Source organism: Pseudophryne corroboree, chromosome 5 (genome assembly GCF_028390025.1).
Source record: "Pseudophryne corroboree isolate aPseCor3 chromosome 5, aPseCor3.hap2, whole genome shotgun sequence".
Classification (NCBI taxonomy): domain Eukaryota; kingdom Metazoa; phylum Chordata; class Amphibia; order Anura; family Myobatrachidae; genus Pseudophryne; species Pseudophryne corroboree.
Genome location: NC_086448.1, coordinates 119282856 through 119299754, shown reverse-complemented (window position 1 = coordinate 119299754; position 16899 = coordinate 119282856). Strand labels below are relative to the sequence as shown.

Here is a 16899-nt window from a genome sequence, read left to right as displayed (position 1 = left end):
CGGAGCGAGACACCGAGCCCGATGCGTGGCGAGCGAAGCGAGCCCGCGAGGGTCCAATGCTGCATAGAGAAATACATTTGCCCCAAACGATTCGAGAACGAAGGAGACATTTAGATGCTGTAAGGGCGGAAGTGCTCTCCTGCCCTCTCGTTTTGTCACGTCCAGGTTCTTAGCACGAAGGCAACATAGACACAACCGTGACAGCTGTCACCACGAAGGAAGTGATTGCAGCCTCTCAGTTTGCTCTGTACTGTTATGGTTGCGTCTAGATCAGTGGTTCTCAAACTCGGTCCTCAGGACCCCACACAGTGCATGTTTTGCAGGTCACCCAGCAAGTGCACAGGTGTATTAATTACTCACTGACACATTGTAAAAGGTCCACAGGTGGAGCTAATTATTTCACTTGCGATTCTGTGAGGAGACCTGCAAAACATGCACTGTGTGGGGTCCTGAGGACCGAGTTTGAGAACCTGTGGTCTAGATCACAGGTTCTCAAACTCGGTCCTCAGGACCCCACACAGTGCATGTTTTGCAGGTCTCCTTGCAGAATCACAAGTTAAATAATTAGCTCCACATGTGGACCTTTTAAAATGTGTCAGTGAGTAATTAATACACCTGTGCACCTGCTGGGTTACCTGCAAAACATACACTGTGTGGGGTCCTGAGGACCGAGTTTGAGAACCTATGGTCTAGATCAGTGGTTCTCAAACTCGGTCCTCAGGACCCCACACAGTGCATGTTTTGCAGGTAACCCAGCAGGTGCACAGGTGTATTAATTACTCGCTGACACATTTTAAAAGGTCCACAGGTGGAGCAAATTATTTCACTTGTGATTCTGTGAGGAGACCTGCAAAACATGCACTGTGTGGGGTCCTGAGGACCGAGTTTGAGAACCTGTGGTCTAGATCATACTTGCCTACCTGACCCTCTCCATGAGGGAGAAAATGCTCTGTTCCTGGACTTTCCTGGTAATGTATGATTGCCATCACCTGTGGTGAAACACCTTTCTTATCAATTAACTAGCTCACCACAGGTGATGGCAATCATACATTACCAGGAAGGTCCAGGAACAGAGCATTTTCTCCCTCATGGAGAGGGTCAGGTAGGCAAGTATGGTCTAGATTCTCTTCGCGCTAAGGACCTTTCCCATAACCCCCTGGGTCCATGTCACAATCTATTTGGAATAGTAAAGTGTGGCGAGCGAAGCGACCCCGCGAGGGTCCAATGCTGCATAGAGAAATACATTTGCCCCAAACGATTCGAGAACGAATGAGACATTTAGATGCTGTAAGGGCGGAAGTGCTCTCCTGCCCTCTCGTTTTGTCACGTCCAGGTCCTTAGCACGAAGGCAACATAAACACAACCGTGACTGTACTGTTATGGTTGCGTCTAGATTCTCTTCGCGCTAAGGACCTTTCCCATAACCCCCTGGGTCCATGTCACAATCTATTTGGTATAGAAAAGTGTGACGAGCGAAGCGGAGCGAGACACGGAGCCCGATGCGTGGCGAGCGAAGCGAGCCCGCGAGGGGTCCAATGCTGCATAGAAAAAAAAATACCCTAAACGAACGGAGAACGAAGGAAACATTTAGGAGCTGTAAGGGCGGAAGTTGTCTCCTGCCCACTCGTTTTGTCACGTCCAGGTCCTTTGCACGAAGGCAACATAGACACAACCGTACTGTTATGGCTATTACACACCGGCTCCAGAAGTAGATAAACACGCTATAGGGAGACTACCATAGATATCAATGTTTTTTATTTGTTTTCAAAAACTGACAGTAAATGTATACTGTATGTATCTTCAGGGGACCTGCTGCTAATAATTATATGCTGAGAAGACGGCATAATATAGTGGGGGGACAGGACAGATTGACACATATAAGTACAGCAAGTGTGCTAATTCCATGCTGTAATAAAGCTAATCGATAAAAAAAAAAAAAAAAAAAAAAAAAAGCCAGGTAAACAACGCCGCGCTGAGTGGAGACGGTTGCCGGGTAACGGCAGGGACAACAGTAATGAGAGCAGTGTGCCTATAGGGAGACACTGACTTCCATTCCCGGGTTTCATACATAACGCAGCGAGCGGGGCCGGGACGCACGGGCATTCCTCTGCTTACACAGCTTCCCAACATGAAGGACATTCCTGATGAGAACGTTTATAACCTCATTCCCAAGGAAGAGGTGACAGTGGCCAAGGCGTCCAGGTGAGTGCCCGCAGTAAGGAGGGTTGCAGCATTTACTGTGTTGTATTTCTGATCGTTTCACTAGGGTAGAAATATACATACTTGCCTACCTGACCCTCTCCATGAGGGAGAAAATGCTCTGTTCCTGGACTTTCCTGGTAATGTATGATTGCCATCACCTGTGGTGAAACACCTTTCTTATCAATTAACTAGCTCACCACAGGTGATGGCAATCATACATTACCAGGAAAGTCCAGGAACAGAGCATTTTCTCCCTCATGGAGAGGGTCAGGTAGGCAAGTATGGAAATATATATATATATATATATATATAAATATATATATATATATATATATATATAAAATAAAAGTTCATTAAACATGACTTAAACCTCTCTACCCAACGTGCTTCATTTGCATTTTAATAGTAGATAGTAGTAGGTATATCGACCACCGGGATCCTGTGCATTGGGAAGGTAACTGCTATATTTTTAACAGGGTGCATTTTGATTGACTTTAGAGCCTTATTCAGGTTGGATTGCAAAATTAGAAAATTGCAATCCGTCCGATTATCGAACGACTGCGCATGTGCAGCGTTCGCATTGTGCGTGCGCACCCGCAAATTGCGTATTTTTTCCCCGCAAATGCATTGTGTCTCAACGCAACCGCATTTTGATTGACAGGAAGCCAGCTTTTAGGGGAGGAAACATGGCATTTTGTGGGTGAGTTTGCAAAAACACAGGCGTGGCAAGGCGTTTTTCGGGTGGGTCTCTAACGTCAGTGATGACCACTTCCAGTCTCTTGCGTCTGCAGAATTGTGGACGACCGTGCCTGGCACAGATGGAAGAAAGCTTCCATGTTAAGGTAATTGTGTATGGTTTTGCGATCAGACCGCATAGTGCGATGTATTCGCAATTTCTGCAATGGGCGTTTTTTCTCTATTTCTGTGCGGCGACTATTTGATCGCAGCAGCTGCTTTTTAGCAGAAATTGCAATCCTTACTGAATGAGGGCCTGAGGGCTTTTAGCAGAATCTGCATTCCTTTCAATCGCATGCTGGGGGCCACCCATCGCACTGCCCACCCACTGCGATCACGCTGTAATTGCTATTGTGCCGCAATTATAGCGTGCATGCAGAATCTGTGTATGCCTCCTATTGGAGCAGCCTGACTGCGACTGCAGGAGTCCCACCACCATTTTTTCGATTGGAGCGGCTGCACTTGACGACGGAAGCCGCCCCGAAAACGCTGCCCCAAAAACGCTCAATTGCCACATATCCCCCACCCCCTCGCCTGCCACGCGAACGCCTCTGCCTATCAATTAGGCAGAGGCGTTCGCAGTTAATGGCATCCAGTAGCATAGGTCCATCTCACAAATTGCGGTCGCATTGCGTTTTTGCAATGCGACGTGAATCGGCCCCTTAGTATGCAGTTTTTGCTATATTGCAGGAATCTCCAAAGCCCATGGTGGTTGGCATCAGTCCCTAAAGGTAATTTAGGAATCCCTAACATGTGGGCCAGCAGCTTAATGATAATTTCTTCTTATAATATTATGGAGTCAATTCAGTTAGAAGCAATCTTACATGACATGTTCCGGCACGATGTACGAACGGTAGGCTTGCATCGTACATTTTCCTGTGCACCCCTATGGGGCTGTGGCATAAAATTTATGATGTAGGGGCTATGTAGGGTGCTGTTGCCGGCATTTAGACACCGTCACAATGGCACGTTACCTGTACAGTGCTTTTAATTGCATTGCCCCCTATGGGCATCGGGCAGATGTACTAAGCCGGCTTAGAGAGTGATAAAGTGGAGAGAGATAAAGTACCGACCAATCAGGTACTAACTGACATTTTTCAAAGACAGGGGTAGATGTATGAAAGGTGGGTAAGGGAAGGGGAGGTACTGCTCCCGCAACCCCATGTATTAATGCGGCAGTGTGTGCTCAGTTACAGGGGTGCTATGCTCCCCTCTCATTATTGGCGCTGCTGTCTAAAAGATAGCATGCCAATGTGCACTGCATTGTAAGAACGGTCAATTTCTGTGCCTGGCTGCGGTGGTTGCCGGCTCCGCACTGCACATGAGATCTCACAATAGTACCAATATTTCATGCACGTGCCCTGTAGCCGGCCGGGGGGAGAGAGACAGCGTATCAGCACTAAGCTGATGCGCTGTGCTCTCTAGTGGGGATCGCTGGAGGGGGGAGGTTTCACTGCCCCACTCCGGCAAACAAGATGTTCTTACATCTCGTCAATGTTCCTTCCTGCTTCGTCTCAGTAATGAGGCAAAGCAGGAAGAGCTATAGCGGAACAATATGTGCTGCTATAGTAAATCTACCCCACAACCTGTAACACGGCAGTTAGGAGCTGATTGATTGATTATCTCTCTCTCCACTTTATCACTCTCTAAAGCATAGTACACCTGCGGCTACTGTATGTTTCTTATTTTCAGTAAGGCTCATACAGTAGGTCTCCCTATCCTAGTGGAAACAAGACTGTATGCTACTCTGGCTGCTGCAAGAATTTGGAGTGGTGGGAGGAACCACTCTGCCCAAAATGTAATTAATAGACGGTTTTACCATATGTTTTGGATTTTTTCAAGCCTCCACTCAACAGGTGCAATTTCACACAAACCGCAGTTTGATACATTTTCTCTGACGTCCTAGTGGATGCTGGGAACTCCGTAAGGACCATGGGGAATAGCGGCTCCGCAGGAGTCTGGGCACAACTAAAAGAAAGCTTTTAGACTACCTGGTGTGCACTGGCTCCTCCCACTATGACCCTCCTCCAAGCCTCAGTTAGATTTTTGTGCCCGGCCGAGCTGGATGCACACTAGGGGCTCTCCTGAGCTCTTAGAAAGAAAGTATCTCCTGAGCTCTTAGAAAGAAAGTATATTTTAGGTTTTTTATTTTTCAGTGAGACCTGCTGGCAACAGGCTCACTGCAACGAGGGACTAAGGGGAGAAGAAGCGAACCTACCTGCTTGCAGCTAGCTTGGGCTTCTTAGGCTACTGGACACCATTAGCTCCAGAGGGATCGACCGCATGGAACTGGCCTTGGTGTTCGGTCCCGGAGCCGCGCCGCCGTCCCCCTTACAGAGCCAGAAGCAAGAAGAAGTCCGGAAAATCGGCGGCATGAAGACTTCTGTCTTCACCAAGGTAGCGCACAGCACTGCAGCTGTGCGCCATTGCTCCTCATACACACTTCACACTCCGGTCACTGAGGGTGCAGGGCGCTGGGGGGGGCGCCCTGAGCAGCAATAAAAACACCTTGGCTGGCAAAACAATCACAATATATAGCCCCAGAGGCTATATATGTGATAATTACCCCTGCCAGAATCCTTAAAAAAGCGGGAGAAAAGTCAGCGAAAAAGGGGCGGAGCTATCTCCCTCAGCACACTGGCGCCATTTCTCCCTCACAGCTCCGCTGGAAGGAAGCTCCCTGTCTCTCCCCTGCAGTCTACACTACAGAAAAGGGTAAAAAAGAGAGGGGGGGCACTAAATTTAGGCGCAGTAAATATTATAGCAGCTATAGGGGACATAATTCAGTTAGTCCCTGCATTATATAGCGCTCTGGTGTGTGCTGGCATACTCTCTCTCTGTCTCCCCAAAGGGCTTCTGTGGGGTCCTGTCCTCTGTTAGAGCATTCCCGGTGTGTGTGCGGTGTGTCGGTACGGCTGTGTCGACATGTTTGATGAGGAAAATTATGTGGAGGCGGAGCAGATGCCTATAGAAGTGATGTCACCCCCTGCGGGGCAGACACCTGAGTGGATGGTTTTATGGAAGGAATTACGTGCAAGTGTCGACTCCTTACACAAAAAATTTGACGACATGCCAAATGAGGGACAGCCGGCTTCTCAGCTCGTGCCTGCCCAGGTGTCTCAAAGGCCATCAGGGGCTCTAAAACGCCCGCTACCTCAGATGGCAGACGCAGATGTCGACACGGATACTGATACCAGTGTCGACGACGATGAGTCTAATCTAATGTCCACTAGGGCCATTCATTGCATGATTGAGGCAATGAAAGAGGTGTTACACATTTCGGATATAAACCCAGGTACCACTAAAAAGTGTATTATGTTTGGGGAGAAAAAACTACCCGTAGTTTCTCTGACGTCCTAGTGGATGCTGGGAACTCCGTAAGGACCATGGGGAATAGACGGGCTCCGCAGGAGACTGGGCACTCTAAAAGAAAGATTAGGTACTATCTGGTGTGCACTGGCTCCTCCCACTATGACCCTCCTCCAGACCTCAGTTAGATTTCTGTGCCCGGCCGAGCTGGATGCACACTAGGGGCTCTCCTGAGCTCCTAGAAAGAAAGTTTATTTTAGGTTTTTTATTTTACAGTGAGACCTGCTGGCAACAGGCTCACTGCATCGAGGGACTAAGGGGAGAAGAAGCAAACCTACCTGCTTGCAGCTAGCTTGGGCTTCTTAGGCTACTGGACACCATTAGCTCCAGAGGGATCGACCGCATGGAACTGGCCTTGGTGTTCGTTCCCGGAGCCGCGCCGCCGTCCCCCTTACAGAGCCAGAAGCAAGAAGTGGTCCGGAAAATCGGCGGCAGAAGACTTCGGTCTTCACCAAGGTAGCGCACAGCACTGCAGCTGTGCGCCATTGCTCCTCATGCACACTTCACACTCCGGTCACTGAGGGTGCAGGGCGCTGGGGGGGGCGCCCTGAGGGCAATATATGACACCTTGGCTGGCAAATCTACATCATATATAGTCCTAGAGGCTATATAGATGTAAAATTACCCCTGCCAGTATTACAGAAAAAGCGGGAGAAAGTCAGTTGAAAAAGGGGCGGGGCTTCTCCCTCAGCACACTGGCGCCATTTTCTCTTCACAGTGCAGCTGGAAGACAGCTCCCCAGGCTCTCCCCTGTAGTTTTCAGGCTCAAAGGGTTAAAAAGAGAGGGGGGGGGCACAAAATTTAGGCGCAATATTGTATATACAAGCAGCTATTGGGAAAAATTCACTCAATATAGTGTTAATCCCAAAATTATATAGCGCTCTGGTGTGTGCTGGCATACTCTCTCTCTGTCTCCCCAAAGGGCTGTGTGGGGTCCTGTCCTCAGTCAGAGCATTCCCTGTGTGTGTGTGCGGTGTGTCGGTATGGCTGTGTCGACACGTTTGATGAGGAGGCTTATGTGATGGCAGAGCAGATGCCGATAAATGTGATGTCGCCCCCTGTGGGGCCGACACCAGAGTGGATGGATAGGTGGAAGGTATAAACCGACAGTGTCAACTCCTTACATAAAAGGCTGGATGACGTAACAGCTATGGGACAGCCGGCTTCTCAGCCCGCGCCTGCCCAGGCGTCTCAAAGGCCATCAGGGGCTCAAAAACGCATGCTCCCTCACATGGCAGACACAGATGTCGACACGGAGTCTGACTCCAGTGTCGACGAGGTTGAGACATATACACAATCCACTAGGAACATCCGTTACATGATCCCGGCAATAAAAAATGTGTTACACATTTCTGACATTAACCCAAGTACCACTAAAAAAGGGTTTTATGTTTGGGGAGAAAAAGCAGGCAGTGTTTTGTTCCCCCATCAATTGAGTGAATGAAGTGTGAAAAAGCGTGGGTTCCCCCGATAAGAAACTGGTAATTTCTAAAAAGTTACTGATGGCATACCCTTTTCCGCCAGAGGATAAGTTACGCTGGGAGATATCCCCTAGGGTGGATAAGGCGCTCACACGTATGTCAAAAAAGGTGGCACTGCCGTCTTAGGATACGGCCACTTTGAAGGTACCTGCTGATAAAAAGCAGGAGGCTATCCTGAAGTCTGTATTTACACACTCAGGTACTAGACTGAGACCTGCAGATAGTGCTGCTGCAGCGTGGTCTGTAACCCTGTCAAACAGGGATACTATTTTGCGAACATAAGACGTTGTCTTATATATGAGGGATGCACAGAGGGATATTTTGCCGGCTGGCATCCAGAATTAATGCAATGTCCATTCTGTCAGGAGGGTATTAGAGACCCGACACTGGACAGGTGATGCTGACTTTAAAAGGCACATAGAGCCTTATAAGGGTGAGGAATTGTTTGGGGATGGTCTCTGGGACCTCGTATCCACAGCAACAGCTGGGAAGAAATTTTTTTACCTCAGGTTTCCTCACAGCCTAAGAAAGCACTGTATTATCAGGTACAGTCCTTTCGGCTTCAGAAAAGCAAGCGGGTCAAAGGCGCTTCCTTTCTGCACAGAGACGAGGGAAGAGGGAAAAAGCTGCACCAGTCAGCCAGTTCCCAGAATCAAAATTCTTCCCCCCGCTTCCTCTGAGTCCACCGCATGACGCGGGGGCTCTACAGGCGTAGCCAGGTACGGTGGGGGGCCGCCTCAAAAATTTCAGCGATCAGTGGGCTTGCTCACAGGTGGATCCCTGGATCCTTCAAGTAGTATCTCAGGGGTACAAGCTGGAATTCGGGGCGTCTCCCCCCCGCCGTTTCCTCAAATCTGCCTTGCCGACAACTCCCTCAGGCAGGGAGGCTGTGCTAGAGGCAATTCACAAGCTGTATTCCCAGCAGGTGATAGTCAAGGTGCCCCTACTTCAACAAGGACGGGGTTACTATTCCACACTGTTTGTGGTACCGAAACCGGACGGTTCGGTGAGACCCATTTTAAATTTGAAATCCTTGAACACATACATAAAAAAATTCAAGTTCAAGATGGAATCGCTCAGGGCGGTTATTGCAAGCCTGGAGGAGGGGGATTACATGGTATCCCTGGACATCAAGGATGCTTACCTACATGTCCCCATTTACCATCCTCACCAGGAGTACCTCAGATTTGTGGTACAGGATTGCCATTACCAATTCCAAACACTGCCGTTTGGACTGTCCACGGCACCGAGGGTCTTTACCAAGGTAATGGCAGAAATGATGATACTCCTTCGAAAAAAGGGAGTTTTAATTATCCCGTACTTGGACGATCTCCTTATAAAGGCGAGGTCCAAGGAGCAGTTGTTGGTCGGAGTAGCACTATCTCGGGAAGTGCTACAACAGCACGGATGGATTCTATACATTCCAAAGTCACAGCTGGTTCCTACCACACGCCTACTGTTCCTGGGGATGGTTCTGGACACAGAACAGAAAAAAGTGTTTCTCCCGCAGGAGAAAGCCAAGGAGCCGTCATCTCTAGTCAGAGACCTCCTGAAACCAAAACAGGTATCGGTGCATCACTGCACACGAGTCCTGGGAAAAATGGTAGCTTCTTACGAAGCAAAATTCCATTCGGCAGGTTCCATGCAAGAACCTTTTCAGTGGGACCTCATGGACAAGTGGTCGGGATCGCATCTTCAGATGCATCGGCTGATAACCCTGTCTCCAAGGACCAGGGTATCTCTACTGTGGTGGCTGCAGAGTGCTCATCTTCAAGAGGGCCGCAGATTCGGCATACAGGACTGGGTCCTGGTAACCACGGATGCCAGCCTTCGAGGCTGGGGGGCAGTCACACAGGGAAGAAATTTCCAAGGACTTTGGTCAAGTCAGGAGTCGTCCCTACACATAAATATTCTGGAACTGAGGGCCATTTACAAAGCCCTAAGTCTGGCAAGGCCTCTGCTTCAAAACCAGCCGGTACTGATCCAATCAGACAACATCACGGCAGTCGCCCATGTAAACCGACAGGGCGGCACAAGAAGCAGGATGGCGATGGCAGAAGCCACAAGGATTCTCCGATGGGCGGAAAATCACGTCTTAGCACTGTCAGCAGTGTTCATTCCGGGAGTGGACAACTGGGAAGCAGACTTCCTCAGCAGACACGACCTACACCCGGGAGAGTGGGGACTTCATCCAGAAGTCTTCCAACTGTTGGTAAACCGTTGGGAAAGGCCACAGGTGGACATGATGGCGTCCCGCCTAAACAAAAAACTAGATATTGCGCCAGGTCAAGGGACCCTCAGGCAATAGCTGTGGACGCTCTAGTGACACCGTGGGTGTACCAGTCGGTTTATGTATTCCCTCCTCTGCCTCTCATACCAAAGGTACTGAGAATAATAAGAAAACGAGGAGTAAGAACGATACTCGTGGTTCCGGATGGGCCAAGAAGAGCTTGGTACCCAGAACTTCAAGAAATGATATCAGAGGACCCATGGCCTCTACCGCTCAGACAGGATCTGCTACAGCAGGGGCCCTGTCTGTTCCAAGACTTACCGTGGCTGCGTTTGACGGGATGGCGGTTGAATTCCGGATCCTAAAGGAAAAGGGCATTCCGGAAGAAGTCATTCCTACGCTGATAAAAGCCAGGAAAGAAGTAACCACAAACCATTATCACCATATTTGGCGAAAATATGTTGCGTGGTGTGAGGCCAGGAAGGCCCCAACAGAGGAATTTCAGCGGGGTCGTTTTCTGCACTTCCTACAGTCAGGGGTGACTATGGGCCTAAAATTGGGTTCCATTAAGGTCCAGATTTCGGCTCTGTCGATTTTCTTCCAGAAAGAACTGGCTTCACTGCCTGGAGTTCAGACATTTGTAAAGGGAGTGCTACATATTCAGCCCCCTTTTGTGCCTCCTGTGGCACCTTGGGATCTCAACGTGGTGTTGAGTTTCTTAAAATCACATTGGTTTGAGCCACTTAAAACTGTGGATTTGAAATATCTCACGTGGAAAGTGGTCATGTTATTGGCCTTGGCTTCGGCCAGGCGTGTGTCAGAATTGGCGGCTTTGTCATGTAAAAGCCCTTATCTGATTTTCCATATGGATAGGGCAGAATTGAGGACTCGTCCCCAGTTTCTCCCTAAGGTGGTATCAGCTTTTCACTTGAACCAACCTATTGTAGTGCCTGCGGCTACTAGGGACTTGGAAGATTCCAAGTTACTGGACGTAGTCAGGGCCTTAAAAATTTATATTTCCAGGACGGCTGGAGTCAGGAAAACGGACTCTCTTTTTATCCTGTAGGCACCCAACAAAATAGGTGCTCCTGCTTCTAGGCAGACTATTGCACGCTGAATTTGTAGCACAATTCAGCTGGAGCATTCTGCGGCTGGATTGCCGCATCCTAAATCAGTAAAAGCCCATTCCACGAGGAAAGTGGGCTCATCTTGGGCGGCTGCCCGAGGGGTCTCGGCTTTACAATTTTGCCGAGCTGCAACTTGGTCAGGGGCAAACACGTTTGCTAAATTCTACAAAATTGATACCCTGGCTGAGGAGGACCTTGAGTTCTCTCATTCGGTGCTGCAGAGTCATCCGCACTCTCCCGCCCGTTTGGGAGCTTTGGTATAATCCCCATGGTCCTTACGGAGTTCCCAGCATCCACTAGGACGTCAGAGAAAATAAGATTTTACTCACCGGTAAATCTATTTCTCGTAGTCCGTAGTGGATGCTGGGCGCCCATCCCAAGTGCGGATTGTCTGCAATACTTGTATGTAGTTATTGCCTAACTAAGGGTTATTGTTGAGCCATCTGTTGAGAGGCTCAGTTATATTTCATACTGTTAACTGGGTGTAGTATCACGAGTTATACGGTGTGATTGGTGTGGCTGGTATGAGTCTTACCCGGGATTCAAAATCCTTCCTTATTGTGTCAGCTCTTCCGGGCACAGTATCCTAACTGAGGTCTGGAGGAGGGTCATAGTGGGAGTAGCCAGTGCACACCAGATAGTACCTAATCTTTCTTTTAGAGTGCCCAGTCTCCTGCGGAGCCCGTCTATTCCCCATGGTCCTTACGGAGTTCCCAGCATCCACTACGGACTACGAGAAATAGATTTACCGGTGAGTAAAATCTTATTTTTTCCCCCATCTGAAGAATTAAATGAAGTGTGTGAAGAAGCGTGGGCTTTCCCCGATAAAAGATTGGTAATCTCTAAAAAATTACTAATGGCGTTCCCTTTCCCGCCAGAGGATAGGGCACGTTGGGAAACACCTTCTAGGGTGGATAAAGCGCTCACACGTTTGTCTAAAAAGGTGGCACTTCCGTCTCCGGATACGGCCGCCCTGAAGGAGCCTGCGGATAGAAAGCAGGAGGCGATCCTGAAGTCTGTATATACACACTCAGGCATTATACTTAGACCAGCTATTGCGTCAGCATGGATGTGCAGTGCTGCCGCTGCATGGTCAGATTCCCTGTCAGAAAATATTGACACCCTAGACAGGGACACTATTCTGCTAACCATAGAGCATATAAAAGACTCAGTCTTATACATGAGAGATGCACAGAGGGAGATCTGCCGGCTGGCATCTAAAATAAGTGCATTGTCCATTTCTGCTAAGAGAGGCTTATGGACTCGGCAGTGGACAGGGGATGCAGATTCCAAAAGGCACATGGAAGTTTTGCCTTATAAGGGTGAGGAGCTATTCGGGGATGGTCTCTCGGACCTAGTTTCCACAGCGACAGCTGGGAAGTCAGCATTTTTACCCCATGTTCCCTCACAGCCTAAAAAAGCGCCGTTTTATCAGGTACAGTCCTTTCAGACCCAGAAAAACAGGCGAGGAAAAGGCGGGTCCTTTCTGTCCAGAGGCAGAGGTAGGGGAAAAAGGCTGCAACAAACAGCAGGTTCCCAGGAGCAAAAGTCCTCCCCCGCTTCTTCCAAGTCCACCGCATGACAGTGGGGCTCCACAGGCGGAGCCAGGTACGGTGGGGGGCCGCCTCAAAAATTTCAGCGATCAGTGGGCTCGCTCACAGGTGGATCCCTGGATCTTGCAAGTAGTATCTCAGGGGTACAAGCTGGAATTCGAGGCGTCTCCCCCCCCCCCCCCCCCCCCCGCCGTTTCCTCAAATCTGCCTTGCCAACAACTCCCTCAGGCAGGGAGGCTGTGCTAGAGGCAATTCACAAGCTGTATTCCCAGCAGGTGATAGTCAAGGTGCCCCTACTTCAACAAGGACGGGGTTACTATTCCACACTGTTTGTGGTACCGAAACCGGACGGTTCGGTGAGACCCATTTTAAATTTGAAATCCTTGAACACATACATAAAAAAATTCAAGTTCAAGATGGAATCGCTCAGGGCGGTTATTGCAAGCCTGGACGAGGGGGATTACATGGTATCCCTGGACATCAAGGATGCTTACCTGCATGTCCCCATTTATCATCCTCACCAGGAGTACCTCAGATTTGCGGTACAAAATTGCCATTACCAATTCCAGACGCTGCCGTTTGGACTGTCCACGGCACCGAGGGTGTTTACCAAGGTAATGGCGGAAATGATGATACTCCTTCGAAAAAAGGGAGTTTTAATTATCCCGTACTTGGACGATCTCCTAATAAAGGCGAGATCCAGGGAACAGTTGTTGGTAGGAGTAGCACTATCTCAGGAGGTGCTACACCAGCACGGTTGGATTCTGAATATTCCAAAGTCTACTGTTCCTGGGAATGATTCTGGACACAGTCCAGGAAAAAGTGTTTCTCCCGGAGGAGAAAGCCAAGGAGCTGTCATCTCTAGTCAGAGACCTCCTGAAACCAAAACAGGTGTCTGTGCATCACTGCACGCGAGTCCTGGGAAAGATGGTGGCTTCTTACGAAGCAATTCCTTTCGGCAGGTTCCATGCCAGAATCTTTCAATGGGACCTGTTGGACCAATGGTCCGGATCGCATCTTCAGATGCATCGGCTAATAACCCTGTCTCCAAGAACCAGGGTGTCTCTGCTGTGGTGGCTGCAGAGTGCTCATCTCCTAGAGGGCCGCAGATTCGGCATACAGGACTGGGTCCTGGTGACCACGGATGCCAGCCTTCGAGGCTGGGGGGCAGTCACACAGGGAAGAAACTTCCAAGGGCTATGGTCGAGTCAGGAGACTTCCCTACACATAAATATTCTAGAACTAAGGGCCATTTACAATGCCCTAAGTCAGGCAACACCCCTGCTTCTACACCAGCCGGTACTGATCCAGTCAGACAACATCACGGCGGTCGCCCATGTAAACTGACAGGGCGGCACAAGAAGCAGGACGGCAATGGCAGAAGCCACAAGGATTCTCCGATGGGCGGAAAATCACTTGCTAGCACTGTCAGCAGTGTTCATTCCGGGAGTGGACAACTGGGAAGCAGACTTCCTCAGCAGGCACGACCTCCACCCGGGAGAGTGGGGACTTCATCCAGAAGTCTTCACACTGATTGTAAATCGTTGGGAACGGCCACAGGTGGACATGATGGCGTCCCGCCTAAACAAAAAACTAGAGAGATATTGCGCCAGGTCAAGGGACCCTCAGGCGATAGCGGTGGACGCTCTAGTGACACCGTGGGTGTACCAGTCAGTTTGTGTTCCCTCCTCTGCCTCTCATACCAAAGGTACTGAGAATAATAAGAAAACGAGGAGTAAGGACAATACTCGTGGTTCCGGATTGGCCAAGAAGAGCTTGGTACCCAGAACTTCAAGAGATGATCTCAGAGGACCCATGGCCTCTGCCGCTCAGACAGGACCTGCTGCAGCAGGGGCCCTGTCTGTTCCAAGACTTACCGCGGCTGCGTTTGACGGAATGGCGGTTGAACGCCGGATCCTAAAGGAAAAGGGCATTCCGGAGGATGTCATTCCTACGCTGATTAAAGCCAGGAAAGATGTAACTGTAAAACATTATCACCGCATATGGCGGAAATATGTTGCTTGGTGTGAGGCCAATAAGGCCCCAACAGAGGAATTTCAGCTGGGTCGATTTCTGCACTTCCTACAGGCAGGAGTGACTATGGGCCTAAAATTAGGCTCCATTAAGGTACAGATATCGGCTCTGTCGATTTTCTTCCAAAAAGAACTAGCTTCACTACCTGAAGTTCAGACATTTGTAAAAGGAGTGCTGCATATTCAGCCCCCTTTTGTGCCTCCAGTGGCACCCTGGGATCTCAACGTGGTGTTGAATTTCCTAAAATCACATTGGTTTGAGCCACTAAAGACCGTGGATCTAAAATATCTCACGTGGAAAGTGGTCATGTTATTGGCCTTGGCTTCGGCCAGGCGTGTATCAGAATTGGCGGCTTTGTCATTTAAAAGCCCTTATCTGATTTTCCATATGGATAGGGCAGAATTGAGGACTCGTCCCCAGTTTCTCCCTAAGGTGGTATCTGCTTTTCATTTGAACCAACCTATTGTAGTGCCTACGGCTACTAGCGACTTGGAGGATTCCAAGTTACTGGACGTAGTCAGGGCCTTGAAAATTTATGTTTCCAGGACGGCTGGAGTCAGGAAAACTGACTCGCTATTTATCCTGTATGCACCCAACAAACTGGGTGCTCCTGCTTCTAAGCAGACTATTGCTCGCTGGATTTGTAGCACAATTCAGCAGGTGCATTCTGCGGCTGGACTGCCGCATCCTAAATCAGTTAAAGCCCATTCTACAAGGAAGGTGGGCTCATCTTGGGCGGCAGCCCGAGGGGTCTCGGCTTTACAACTTTGCCGAGCTGCTACTTGGTCAGGGGCAAACACGTTTGCAAAATTCTACAAATTTGATACCCTGGCTGAGGAGGACCTTGAGTTCTCTCATTCGGTGCTGCAGAGTCATCCGCACTCTCCCGCCCGTTTGGGAGCTTTGGTATAATCCCCATGGTCCTTACGGAGTTCCCAGCATCCACTAGGACGTCAGAGAAAATAAGAATTTACTCACCGGTAATTCTATTTCTCGTAGTCCGTAGTGGATGCTGGGCGCCCGTCCCAAGTGCGGATTGTCTGCAATACTTGTACATAGTTATTGTTCACTAAAGGGTTATTGTTATGAGCCATCTGTTGAGAGGCTCAGTTATGTTCATACTGTTAACTGGATATGGTATCACGAGTTATACGGTGTGATTGGTGTGGCTGGTATGAGTCTTACCCGGGATTCAAAATCCTTCCTTATTGTGTCAGCTCTTCCGGGCACAGTATCCTAACTGAGGCTTGGAGGAGGGTCATAGTGGGAGGAGCCAGTGCACACCAGGTAGTCTAAAAGCTTTCTTTTAGTTGTGCCCAGACTCCTGCGGAGCCGCTATTCCCCATGGTCCTTACGGAGTTCCCAGCATCCACTACGGACTACGAGAAATAGAATTACCGGTGAGTAAATTCTTATTTTCTAATTTTTATTTCATCCAATGTACAGTATGGCAGTTTTAAAGACATGTTTTGCTCTATTTCACAGTATGGGCTGGACCGGTCTTACTTTTCTTATTGCATAGTTATATGGGTACTGCAGGTATTCATCAATACTCACCTTCTCAGTGATCATCGGTGGTATTTTCCTGCGCTATGATGTCAGCAGACTTAGGGGGACATTTACTAAGCAGTGATAAGAGTAGAGAAGTGAGCCAGTGGAGAAGTTGCCCATGGCAACCAATCAGCACTGAAGTAACATCTATAATTTGCATACTATAGAATGATAGAGCTGCTGATTGGTTGATGGGGCCACTTCTCCACTGGCTCACTTCTCCACTCTTATCACTGCTTAGTAAATGTCCCCCTAACTCTGCTGGGCGAGTGGCTAAAGTTAAATATGCATGCATGGCAGACAACCAGCCGCACATGCGCATTGTGGTGTAACCCAGCAGGGATCCAGCAAGCCTCATCCCCATTGCCCAGTATAGGAAGTGCCAGGTAGTCACTATTTCAAGTGATTTAAAGGCAGGGAAGCAATGCAACAAAGCAATGAGAAAAGCAAGTCAGATGTATAGGTAGAAGAAATCAGTAGCAGGAAAAAAGAAAGTAATGCCACTGTGTAGGTCATTGGTACAGCCTCATCTAGAATACTGTGTTCAGTTCAGTTCTGGAGACCATAGCTCCAGAATTATATAAATACATCCGAGAGCATACAAAGAAGGGCAACTA

At 49.0% G+C, this 16899-nt stretch overlaps 1 protein-coding gene across 1 annotated transcript in view; it reads left to right on the top strand.

The window, feature by feature from the left end:
* The first annotated feature begins 1945 nt into the window (after positions 1-1945).
* ENKUR (enkurin, TRPC channel interacting protein) overlaps positions 1946-16899 on the top strand; it is a 44008-nt gene continuing 29054 nt past the window's right edge. Inside the window, exon 1 of the mRNA XM_063921631.1 lies at positions 1946-2202. Coding sequence (XP_063777701.1) covers positions 2129-2202 — 74 coding nt within the window. The 5' untranslated portion in view covers positions 1946-2128. The remainder of the gene's footprint in view (positions 2203-16899) is intronic.